At 38.8% G+C, this 11,897-nt stretch overlaps 1 protein-coding gene across 1 annotated transcript; it reads right to left on the bottom strand.

Annotated features, from left to right (window-relative positions):
* Positions 1-467: 467 nt before the first annotated feature.
* samd10a (sterile alpha motif domain containing 10a) lies at positions 468-11,675 on the bottom strand. The gene is made up of 5 exons (XM_042492525.1): positions 11,414-11,675; positions 8,797-8,978; positions 2,341-2,509; positions 2,118-2,258; positions 468-781 (listed from the first exon to the last, which is right to left on the bottom strand). The coding sequence occupies exons 1-5, from the start codon at positions 11,424-11,426 to the stop codon at positions 759-761; spliced, it is 528 nt and encodes a 175-aa protein (XP_042348459.1). The 5' UTR covers positions 11,427-11,675; the 3' UTR covers positions 468-758.
* Positions 11,676-11,897: the final 222 nt, after the last annotated feature.

Genomic DNA, 11,897 nt, shown 5'->3' with positions numbered 1-11,897 from the left:
GAAAGAAACATAATGAATGAAAGACACAAACAAAGACAGAAAAAAATCAAATAAAAACAAAACAAAAGATAAAGAAAGAATAAAACCAAAGAAACAAACAAAGACAGAAAGAAACAAGTACAGAAAAAAAGAAAGAAAGACAAAGAAACTGACAGAACGAAAGATAGAAAAACAGAAAGAAAGAAACATAATGAAAGAAACACGGTAAGAAAAAGTCAAATAAAAAAAATGAAAGACAATGAGAAAGAAAGAAAAAACAAAGACAGAAAGAAACAAACAAAGGCAGAAAGAAAAAGAAAGAAAAACAAAGACAAAGAAACAGAAAGAAACAAAGAAAAAACAAAGACAGAAAGAAACAAACAAAAACAGAAAGAAAAAGAAAGACAGAAAGAAAGAAAGAAAGCACTAATATTTTGATATTTTTATTTATTTGTTTTCTTTCTTACATTAAAAAAGATTCATAGAGAGAGAAAGAGGTAGAGAAAGTAAAAGAGAAACAGATGATGATAATTAATCACAGAACAGAGCCATGAATTGACGGATTGTCTCGGTGCTTTTTCGTCACAGTTCACAGTCCGTTTGTAGAGATTATGTTTGTTCATCGTGCAGAATGAAAAGCTGCCAACTTCCTCTCAACGACATAACTCTGGATATCGCTGCTAGCTGGATGGATTTATCCCACAGATCTGATTCACATTTGAGTTTATTTGGGTAAATATCCCATAATTCCACAGGATCCACTTCTTCCAGCAAGCTGGCTACGATATTCTTCCAAAGGAACCTGCGAAAGACAAAAAGATTAATACTTTTTAGATTTTTCACATTTTAAGTTCTACAGTTTGGAAAAAGAAGCGTATTTGCTTTCAGACAGAGTTAGGCATATTTATGCAAAATGTGGTGGGCCCCAATAAGTCAATTGATGGTGAGCAGAAGCCTGGCGTTCACACCAGAAGCATATTTTTCTGCGCAAATCAGCAAACAATTCTGCTCCTCGACTCTTCTCCTCTAATAACTCATGGATCTCTGCCTGTCCGTGAATACTTGTGCGTGTGTGCTTGTTTCTCTCCCTCTCTGATGACAAACACGTAGAATAAGTAAGCACGAGATGCATATTCTGTCATTTATAAGACTGAGATCATTTACATCCTTTAAATTGTTCATAATTGATTATCAGTGTGTTTTCTTTGCAGCAGCTCACGTTAAAAAAAAACACAAAACGGCAAAAGTATCACTGCAGATCACGAGCCCGCTGTTGAATTCAGCACAGCGGCGCCTAAAATTTGAAAAAAGTCCAGCTGGCTAACACGATTACTGAAAGAAATCGGGCAGATGAAATCTTCACAGACGAGAAGATTGATACTAGTCTCATGTCAGAACAGAAAATATGAAGCTATCAGGCCATCAGCCTGTTAGCTTAGCTTAGCATAAAGACTGGAAACAGGTGCAAACAGCTAGCCTGACTGTAACACATCTACCAGCACCTCTAAAGCTCACTAATTAAACATTTATATCACACTTGTTTATTTCATACAAAACCTACATATTAAAAAACTTAATAGGGTGTATATTGAATTTCTGGCTCTGGACAGTTGCCAGGCAACCAGACCCAGCCAAAACAGTCCAGCACCTTTGAATTCACCTTTTCCACTGAGTTAACTGATTTGCATCATAACTTCAAACAGCAGTTATTTTATGAAAATGTACAAAGAAAATGTCAGCATGGGAGGAACTTTTACTTTGTAAAACCTCAGGGAGCTATCTTTATTTAATAATTTTTTAATTAACATTTTCACTGAACTTTATTAAAAATACATATATATTGTGAACTTGCTGTATTTGATGTTGAACATTTCAGTTTTGATTTAACATTTGCTAAATGCATTTAAACAAAGTTTTGTGTTGGAGTTTGTTATATTACAAATTCTAAATTTGATAGAAATGTTTTCATTTTTATTGTAAATGCATATCGGTTACAAATATCGCTTCTCGTTCTCATTAAGTACAGATAATCAGTATCGGCCCTGAAAAACCAATATCTGTCGACCCCTATAATCTGAATCTTTAAAGTTGAGGTTTGAGAATGTAGTTGTAGGAAATAAACACACATACACGCTCACCTCTGCTGAGCAGCTGCAGGTTGCGTCCCTCCTCCTGCACCTGGAGCTGCAGCACCTGTTGCAGCAGCTCCTGCCGCAGCGTTTCTTGCACCAGTCCCATCCTCTCCAGCTTCTCCCCGTTCAGACGCAACAACGCGCGGCCTGGAAGCAAAAATCAAATGTTTATTCTGTAAATATTTAACCCAGCTTTGATTAGCGTGTCTGATTATCTTTGCAGTGTGACCTGTGATGGCGTGCTGGGAGAACGCCTCCACGTAGGTTAGGTAGTTGTGCGGACAGTGTTTCTTCAGCCATTTACAAACATCTTGCTGCGACCAGAGCACGACGGGGCGGATCAGACTGGGCTGTGTTGGGCTTGTGTGATATATCCCATAATTATCACTGGAACGGTACTGCAGACAGACGGGGAGGCACACAGTTAACCACAGAGAAGAGCAACATGCAAAAGACGAGTAGGACTGGTTTTAACAGACGACATCACATCGCCCCAATCCTGGCTTCCCTCCACTGGCTCCCTGTTGTTTTTAGAATTGATTTTAAGATTTTACTGATTACTTTTAAAGCTCGTCAAGTTACATAACAGAAATGTTGACCCCTTCTGAGCCCGTTTGCAGCCTTAGATCCTCAGATTCGTTCCAAAGTCGAGGCTTAAATCTAAAGGTGACCGTGCTTTTGCCATCAGGGCCCCTCGGCTTTTGAACGACCTGCCCGAGGAGATGAGACTCGCAGAATCTGTGACTTCTTTTAAATCACTTCTCAAATCCCATTTTTATCGACCTGCTTTTACGTGATTGTCATTTTTTAATCTCTTTTATCTTTTTAATTTATGTTTTATCTATTTTATTTCCTCTTATTTGTGGTTTGACTGATTTTAATGTTTGATGTTTTTTTTTACTTTAATAATAATACAAAGTAAAAAAAAACATCAATATATTTTTTAATATTATATTTTACATTTCCATTTTCTTGTTTGACTTCTCAAGACCTTTCTCTGTTTGGCATTTTTGTTAATGTTTATGTTATTACTCCATGAATTCCTGATTTTGCTTTGTCCATCAAATCATTTTGTAAACATCTGTTTTTAAAGGTGCTAAACACATATAAAGTTGTTATTAATTATTATTTAAATCATTATTTTTTAAAGATTTTTTTTGGCATTTATTGCCTTTATTAGATAAGACAGACATAGCCTCTGTACATGGGGCACAATTGAGCCACCAGGCACCCCATTATTATTATTATAATTATTTAATTATTATAATAATTGTTATTAGACATTTGTGCATCCTGCATCTTGCATTATTTGTCCTCTGGTTTTAATTTTATCCTAACTCTAGTTTCTTCTCGCTTGTGTTTAATAGGACTGTTTGGCTTTCTGTCGATGTATGTGGTCCATTATTTTGGAAACTACACTAATCTGCTTTCATGCTTTCTTTCTTGCTACACTGATAGCACTCTCAGGTTTGTACAGTGAATATGCCAAACAGCAGGTGATTAGCGTAGCTTAGCATAAAGACTGGAAACAGGGGGAAACTGCTAGCCCGGCTCTGTTAGGTAACCACCGCCCTACTTGCACCTTTAAATCTCCTATTAACATGACAAACTGTGGTTTTATGGCGGGGTTCAGGTATAGATAGGCCTATATATGAGGAACTGAAAGATCATCCCTCTATAAGATCAAGCAGAGGTTTCAAACTCATCAAAGCACACGGGGACGACTGCGACCATGTGTGCGTGCAGATCAAACACACTCTGATAGATGTGAAGTTGTCTGGAAGATCAGCGAACATGCAGCGCGAGAGCTCCTGGAGCAGCAACAGTGCAGGCGGAGGAACATGTAGGCCAGTGTGATCATGAGAACCAGCTCTTTAATCTTTAAGGATGTACAGGATGTAAAACTACTGCGGACTAATCAAACTGGGTCTTTGATCAGTCAATCAGTTTTAAAAATTCAGCAGGTTCAGATTTTCTCGGATGCAGGAGAACGGTGCTACGAAAAACAAAAAAAGAGACTGGCGTGCATTTAAGGGTGGAGAAAAATCTGTGCTGGAGGTCTGCTGTCTGATTAAGAGCTTCATCTGATGAAAAGCAACACGTTACTTTTTACTTTTTTTTTTTATCAGATTATATCCCATTTTAGAAAGATTTTTTAAATATAATTCGATTGTGTTTTTAATGTAATGACATTCGAAGAAGTTCATCTTCTGAGGTTAATGTTTCAGTTTTGTACATTTTACTTTGTAATAAGTTGTTTTTGTATACGTTTTTTTTTAATCCATTCATTAAATATCTTTAGATAGATAGAAATAAAGACAAAAACAAAGAAGGAAAAATAAATAAATAAAATAAATAAACATGAATAATGCTAAACCATTCATGAGAGTTCATAAATCATTCACATTTCACAAATCATTAAAAATTCATAGGTTTATAAATAGACTTATTTCATATTACAGGATAGCTAAGTTTAGATTAGTTGCAGTCTGTTTTCTGTTTGCAGCCTCTCTAGACCTTTTTTTTTAAAAATGGTTGTTCCCATTGGTCATTTAGACCCAAAAACATGGGAAAATAAGGGTCCAGGTTGGAAAAGAAATGAGGTTCCCTTAAGAATGTATTTATTTACACAAGAAATGAATTCAGTAGCTGAATATAGGACTGTTTTTGCTCATTTAAGATATCATGATGGAGATTTATTTGTGGTTAGTGGGATGTAAATCACTTTATTGATTATTTCACTCCTCTAAGAAGTGGTAATATTATGTAGAACGATCTTTTCTACCAGGCAGGTTTTTGTGGTTGGCATAATTGAGTCTTATTGTGAGTAGGGATGTCATTTCATAAATTATGTGCATCATGTATTGTGAATACATGTGGAGCTCAGAAAGAGAAGCTGCTGTTGTTGTCACGGCACATGGAGCTAATGGGGATCAAAATAACAAATAAATAAACAAACGGAGACACATTCAGAGCAGCAAGTCTGAGTCGAGTAGTTTTTCTGGCTCCTGACTGACTTCCAATCCACCACTGTCCTACAGTTTAAGTTTTGACTTTTATCTTTAAACAACAGGGCTTTTAAGGATTATTTATACTTTTACCATCAGATTTCCTTTCATTTCACGTTACCTTTCCACTCAGTGCAGCACTCACTTTTTTTTTTGTCATGAGCTGAGCGTATCTCACTTCACACCCTCATCTTTATGACACCTCGTGTTTAAGTGCCGCCTAAAATCCTGCATTGGCGCCATTTGTGAGTCAGTATGTGAATATTTTGACTTTTGAATTGGCCTTCTCTATGGATACATGAATTTTAAATTATCACAAAAGACAGACAATTCAAGGGTTCATACAGACGCCGGAGGTCATATTTAAGGTCTTTCAAATACTTTTTCAAGCACTCATTGTTATTTTCATGGATTATTTTTCTCTATAACCATTATTTGCAAAAGAATTGTGAAAATTTGTTAATGCAGCAACATGTTACCAATGAATTATCAATCATTTGGTCATTAATAGTCAGGCATGTCTTGCAGGCTAGTGAAACATATTGGGGAAGACTGTTTACTGATGTTTACCAACCTGTTGGCGCTCTAAGCTCAAATCGTTCCTACTGTGTTAGAAAAAAACTGTAAGCATTGCCAACTCTTGGCGTTATAGTTTAAAACATTTAATAAGTTTCATAAAATAAATAATTATTCCGTGCTCCTTGCAATTACATTCAAGCAAGGACCAAGTCAAAAATGTAGGATTTTCAAGTAATTCCAGTTCTGTAATTTCTGAGTGTCAAAGTCAAGTACTTCAAGCACCTCAGGGACCTTGTATAAACCCTGCAATTCTTAATCTCTGTAATAAACATTTGAATACTATTGTAATGGTTCTAACACATTTGGTTTGCAAAAAGAAACCCCCAATTCATCATAAAACCATTGTTTTGAGTGTTTATTGTATTGTACTGTCCACAAAACCCATGTCGCCATTTCCACTGAGGCTGCAAGAAATGATTTTCATTATTAACTAATCTCCTGATTATTTTGGTGATTAAGTGATGAATTGTTTGACTGGTAAAATGTCAGACAATTGTGAAAATCATAGTTTTCTTAAGCCATAGGTTATAAAGAAACAGCATGTTTTGTCTTGCAAATGTTAATTTTTTTACAAGAAAAAAGTAGTAAATCCTCATTATTCAGAAGCTGGAATTAGAGAATGTTTGGTATTCTTGCTTGAAAAAAGACGAAAATGATTATTATTTTCTACTGAATGTATTGTTCTGTTGATAGAGAGTATAATGAGTGTTTTCAAATGGTCACTCTCAAACCAACATGCGCAGTAAACTAACGAGGAGTCTGTGTTTGCAGAGCGGTTAAGAGTACAACATGAAGAAAAAGAGTGACTGAAGGATGAAAAGCTGTGGAAGAAGTTAAAACACCGTTCACGTGTTCCAAAGCAGCACATCCTCCAAACACACAACACTGATTAAGTTTATGTTCCTCTGAACAAAAATAAACCGGTCACTACATAATGTGCATCCAAGAGGATTGAAGCAAACAAACAGCACATTGTGTACAACTCTGTTATCAGCCCTGCCCAGTTCTATGTTTGCAGCTTTGGCTTCAGCTCATTGCTGCCTTTTAAAGAGCCTTTCATGGGGTGAAGACAAAGACACGAGCTTTCTGACTTGTAACCGAGGGCTTTAAATGAGGACAGTTTATTGCACAAATGGATCGTCTCTGTTGACTGGACGGGCAGACAATGCCGTTATCAGATAACCAAACGCATATCGACTAAGAAATAAAACTCAGAACAGAGAGGCTGCTGGAAGTGGATCTGACGACGTTTCACATAAAGAGATCTATAAAGAAAAAGCTTTGCACACCCTGCAACAATAATCACAGTCTGTATATCAAACATTTCAGTATCAAACTATATTCTGTTTCTTTCTGCTCTCAGTCAACAGTGTTGCTTCAGCACAGAGCGAGTGTTGGAGGATCGGTGCTATTTAAAGCCATACTAAAAGGCTGTTAGAGCCCACCAAGCCGCTGGGGAGAGAGCGACTTCCATTCTCTGCTAACAAAGTGCCCATTTGCAACAATGTGTGGTGACCGGCCACATTTGTCAGACTATGATTTTTTCTTTCTTTCAGACTTTACAGTGCAGAAATCTCAGAGAAGAGTAACTGAGCACCATTCGGGATGATTTCCACATATACTCAACAATGAAAACATACATTTTTAAAGATATCTTTAGCAAGCATTAGATTCATTTTTTATCTGTGTGACTTAATGTAGGAATGCAGCATGACTGATAATGGAAAGGAAAGTTGAAAGCACTATTACTTTCTTGCTATTGCCATGGAGCTACAACAATATCTCATATACTCTATATAATGTGAACACTTTAAAAAATACTATGAGATTTTTAAGTACATATTAATAATTAATTTGGACAAATATTTGTAAATAAAATTGTGAATTCCCCTCACTTTTTGAGTAAGAAAATCTGAATTATAATGACACTGCAGCTATCGTGCACTTTTCTGCTGACTGTAGCAGGTCATAGTCCTGTATATCCTACAAATGCTGATACATGACGTTTTTTTTTCCTTTTTCAAAAAGCCCACAGAGCATATTATGTACCATTCGTGATTTTAAGATGTCTGAGGTGATTTTCAGTTTTCCTCTATCCAGTATTCCACTGGAAAAGTGAAAGCTAGTTAACCACTGATCCCACTAAGTTTTATTTGTCGTTCAAGCAATTACAACGTCTGCTGAGAAGGGCTGTGTCTCAACTGTGCACTGTCAATTAACATCCAATAGAAGTGCTTATTTTTGCCACTGACGGGCTCAAATTGTTATTAAAATTGACAACATTATGGAAACATTTTTATGTACCTTTCTCTAGTCTGTTGTTGTGACCAAGTCTCACTCAAGAAGAAATTTTGTTGTGAAATCTTGCAATAGGTGACTTATTGCAGGAAAAACGGTGGGAACGTTGGCGAGAGGATTGCTGGGAGTTAATTGTGTTGGGATTACAGAAAACATAACTGTGTTATCTAAAAGATTTTAAATGTCTCTGCTGAATATTTAGCTGATTTTGATCGACGATGTGGAAAAGGCTGAGATTACAGAGCGATACTTCTCCTTCAGCGAGACTTAGTTGCGCACTCTGGCAAACCAACTGGAGCAGTGAAAGGTGCGGAAAAAATGTTTTATTTCTCTAGGGTCCTTCCTGTAATATTGTCAGACACTTCTGATAGCAATCTCTGCCCGTGGAGATCACATTGCAGCCTGTTTCGCCGCTGTGGCTGCAGTGGTTTCTCTTTATATTGAACCAATTTGAAAAACATTTTTCTCCATTAGTCATTTTGACACACATATTAGAAAATAGAGCCAAAAATACTGATGTTTCCTTTTAAATGAATAATTAATGCCCATACGATGTTTTATATTCAGTAGAACAAATTGTGTTCTCCCATCCATGCAAAACAGTATTTCAATGCAAAACAATTTTTAGGCTCTTGTGCAGTTCCACTTTTCATGTAAAATGGACTGCAATCGGGCACATTGCAGAAATAAACACATCTCCTTAACCATGCTGAATGAAAACTCTGGGGGGTATCATGCAACATCAGTTCATGAGCCAGGTGTGTTGTTTGACATGTTGAGGTCATGTTAGCGTTCAGTACCTGCAGGGCCTCTGTGCCCGGCTGCTGCAGCAGCTTCACTGTCCTGCCTCCCGCGGTTTTCTGCCCGCGGCCGTCGTGCCAGGTTAGATTCCCACCTGTCCGTCGGCTCAGCTGGTGCTTGAAGTCTTCAGGCAGAGCCCTGTACTCCACAGCTGGCCTGCAGAAACTGAAACTGGATGCCGCTGGGGAGATAAAAGCAAGGGGTATAATGATTAGACAGCCGGATCTACATTTAACCACCGACACTGTAAAAACAGCATGAGACATGCTCTGCCAAAAACACTCCCTCAACTCTGTGTGCTTTGAAAACAAAAGCCAGAGTCGAACCCACCTGGACACCCTGTCATTCAGGGATGATCTCATCATGAAGTACCTGCTCGTACCTGCTCTATTTATACAGAGCTGCATGAGGTTCAAAGTCACCTGAGCCCACGCGAGCTCTTAAGTAATTCATGGAAGTCAGTATTCAAGCAACGCTGCCACTTTGGGCAGAGCTTGTAGGTGAATGTCGGAGCTGTGAGACGAGTCACTTTCTCATCATTACGAGGAGGCCTGCAGGCAGACATCCAAACCCACTCAACAGCAGGTGGCTTCCCAACATCCAGTAATTAAAGAAAGTGTGGAACTACAGTAAACACGCTGTTACTGGCACAGATCCTGGCAGAAAGCCACAGGTCATTACTGATTCATGTGCCAGATTTGAAGAATTTCCTTACTGTGTCTGAAGCTACAGTGTGTGTGCAGCTGTGTTTGTGTGTGTGTGTGTGCATTAAAGTGCATTTTCAATATCTTAAAATTGAGAGGAAAATCTGAAAAGAGGAAATATCGAGGGAGACTGTCAGGGGGGACGAAGGTTTGAGGAGATGAAAGGGTGTCTTTTGGTGTTCTGGCTTCGTGCCTCTCCTCTCTGTCACTCAACGTCTCCCGCTGAGAGCGCAGCAAAGCCGAGTCCTGCAATCATCAAGGCAAACCAGCAGCATCAGATTATCACGAATAAAACTCTGTATGCCATTTTTGGTTCTTTGAAGTGTAACTCCTCGGTTGTACAGATGATGAACTCTCTTCACTGCGTTATTACGCCCCCAGGGTGCTGCTGGAACCATAAATGTGCCCCTTTATCCCGGATTAAACACGTTTAATTAAGACCACTTGTCAGACTGTTTTTTTCCTTCCTTTAGTTTTGCCCATGCATGCATGGGAGAAAAAAAGTCCTCATTATCTACAGTAGAGCACATATAAAATGCCAGCACCGGATAGAAAAACTCTTTCAGGATCAAAATTCTTACTAAACATGCTGTGAAGTGTTTCCTGCCTGCAATATGTTTTATGGTATTTTGGTTTAATATGCAGTGTAGATTATTCAGAATGCCGCTGCTTTGGTTGTGACAAAAACTAGGAAATATGATCACATTACACCATTTCTAAAATCCTTACACTGGCTACCTGTCACTCAGAGCACTCATTTCAAAATCATGAGAGCGCAGCAAAGCCGAGTCCTGCACTCATCAAGGCAAACCAGCAGCATCAGATTATTGCTGGTTGTGTTGTTAGCTAAGCTCCCAAATATATCTCTGACATGCTTGTGACATATGAACCCTCTATGACCCTCAGGACATCAGGAGCTGGTCTACCGACCGTCCCAAGAGGTAGAACAAAACATAGTGAAGCAGCACAAACCTGAAACAACCTCTCAGATGATTAAACAAAGCGCAGACTCTGACCACTTTTGAAATATAGCTAAAATGTTCTTTTCACACTGCCAACAATGACTGCAAATTCCGTTTTCAACTTGATTTTAAATCATTATAAATCATCTTTTTATCATTGCACATCTTGTCTGCACTCTTGCTATTTTTAATGTTGATTTCTTTCAAAATTGTAAATTATTTGGTAATTATTTTTACCTTTTGTATATCTTCTTTTTACCCTTTTATTGTAAGTCCCTATCATTTAACATGTTTTATATTTCATTGCTCTGTCAAGCACATTAAAGTGCCACGTTGTATGAAATACAAATAAAGCTGCCTTGCACTGACTAGATTAAACAAAAAGCAACACGAAAAAATGTACCAATTTTCTAATAGATTCATTTTTTAAAAACAACAACAACAACAACAACAACAACAACAACAACCATGCTTTAAAAGATGTAAATCACATTCATTTCTACGGATTGGGGCTTTAAACAGTAGCTGTCCAATTAAGAGCAACTTAAATGCAAAGCTGGCCATAACAGTCCCCAATGGTGATACTGGTCTATTCAGGCGCGCTGTCCGTTTCAGCACCATGTCACTGACCAGCAGCAAAGCACCTTCCTAAAATCGCCATATCGTTCATATGATGTCTGTACGTGCGCTCAAACAGGGTTTAAAGTTATAGTGCTGTAGTATTTCCGACGTATTATGTAGATTCACTGCTAGGTTTTAACCCCACATTGTATTTGCATACTAACAGTACAGCAGGCGTCTTCTCGCTGACATACCTGGCAAACCGGTCTCACAGGTGTTTAGTTAAACTAACAAGGTCATGCTCCATGTGTGCTTTAAGTGAAAGTTTCCATTCAATTTTGGCTATTTCGACCAATTTATGGTAATGTAACGCACAGAGAGCCGCCTACCGTCCACAGCCATCGTGTTTCCGAGCCGTACTGGATCTAATGAGAGTCTCCCATCGTCTCCGGTGACCGACACACAAGCTGCGGCTCCTCTGCTCCTCTCTGCGCTGTTTACCGACAAAAGTTTCAGCGAGCTCTGGCAGCGCGAGTGACGCTCCACATCCTTAACTGGTCTGACTGGGAGAATGCCTTAAAACCAGCTCACGTCCTCCGCCGGTGTCTCTCGCTGCGTGTGTCTTGTGTTGTGAAGTTGTTGGAGACACGACAGGAATGTCCCCGAGCAGCTGGCTGACTGGTTCCGCCGGCTCGGTGGTGCGCGAGGAGCGTGCGCGCGCGCGCATGTGAATTTGTGTGCGGTTTTATATCTGTGTCGTGAGAATCAGACGCGCGGCTTTTTCTCAAGAGCCTGCATGAGCGCAGCGAGCTCAAAGTGCAGCCCCGGGCCCTGTAATTATCGCAGCCAGTGGAGACTCTGAAAAACAGCCGG

Source organism: Plectropomus leopardus, chromosome 8 (assembly GCF_008729295.1).
Source record: "Plectropomus leopardus isolate mb chromosome 8, YSFRI_Pleo_2.0, whole genome shotgun sequence".
Lineage (NCBI taxonomy): Eukaryota > Metazoa > Chordata > Actinopteri > Perciformes > Serranidae > Plectropomus > Plectropomus leopardus.
This window is presented reverse-complemented; position numbering and strand designations above follow the sequence as displayed.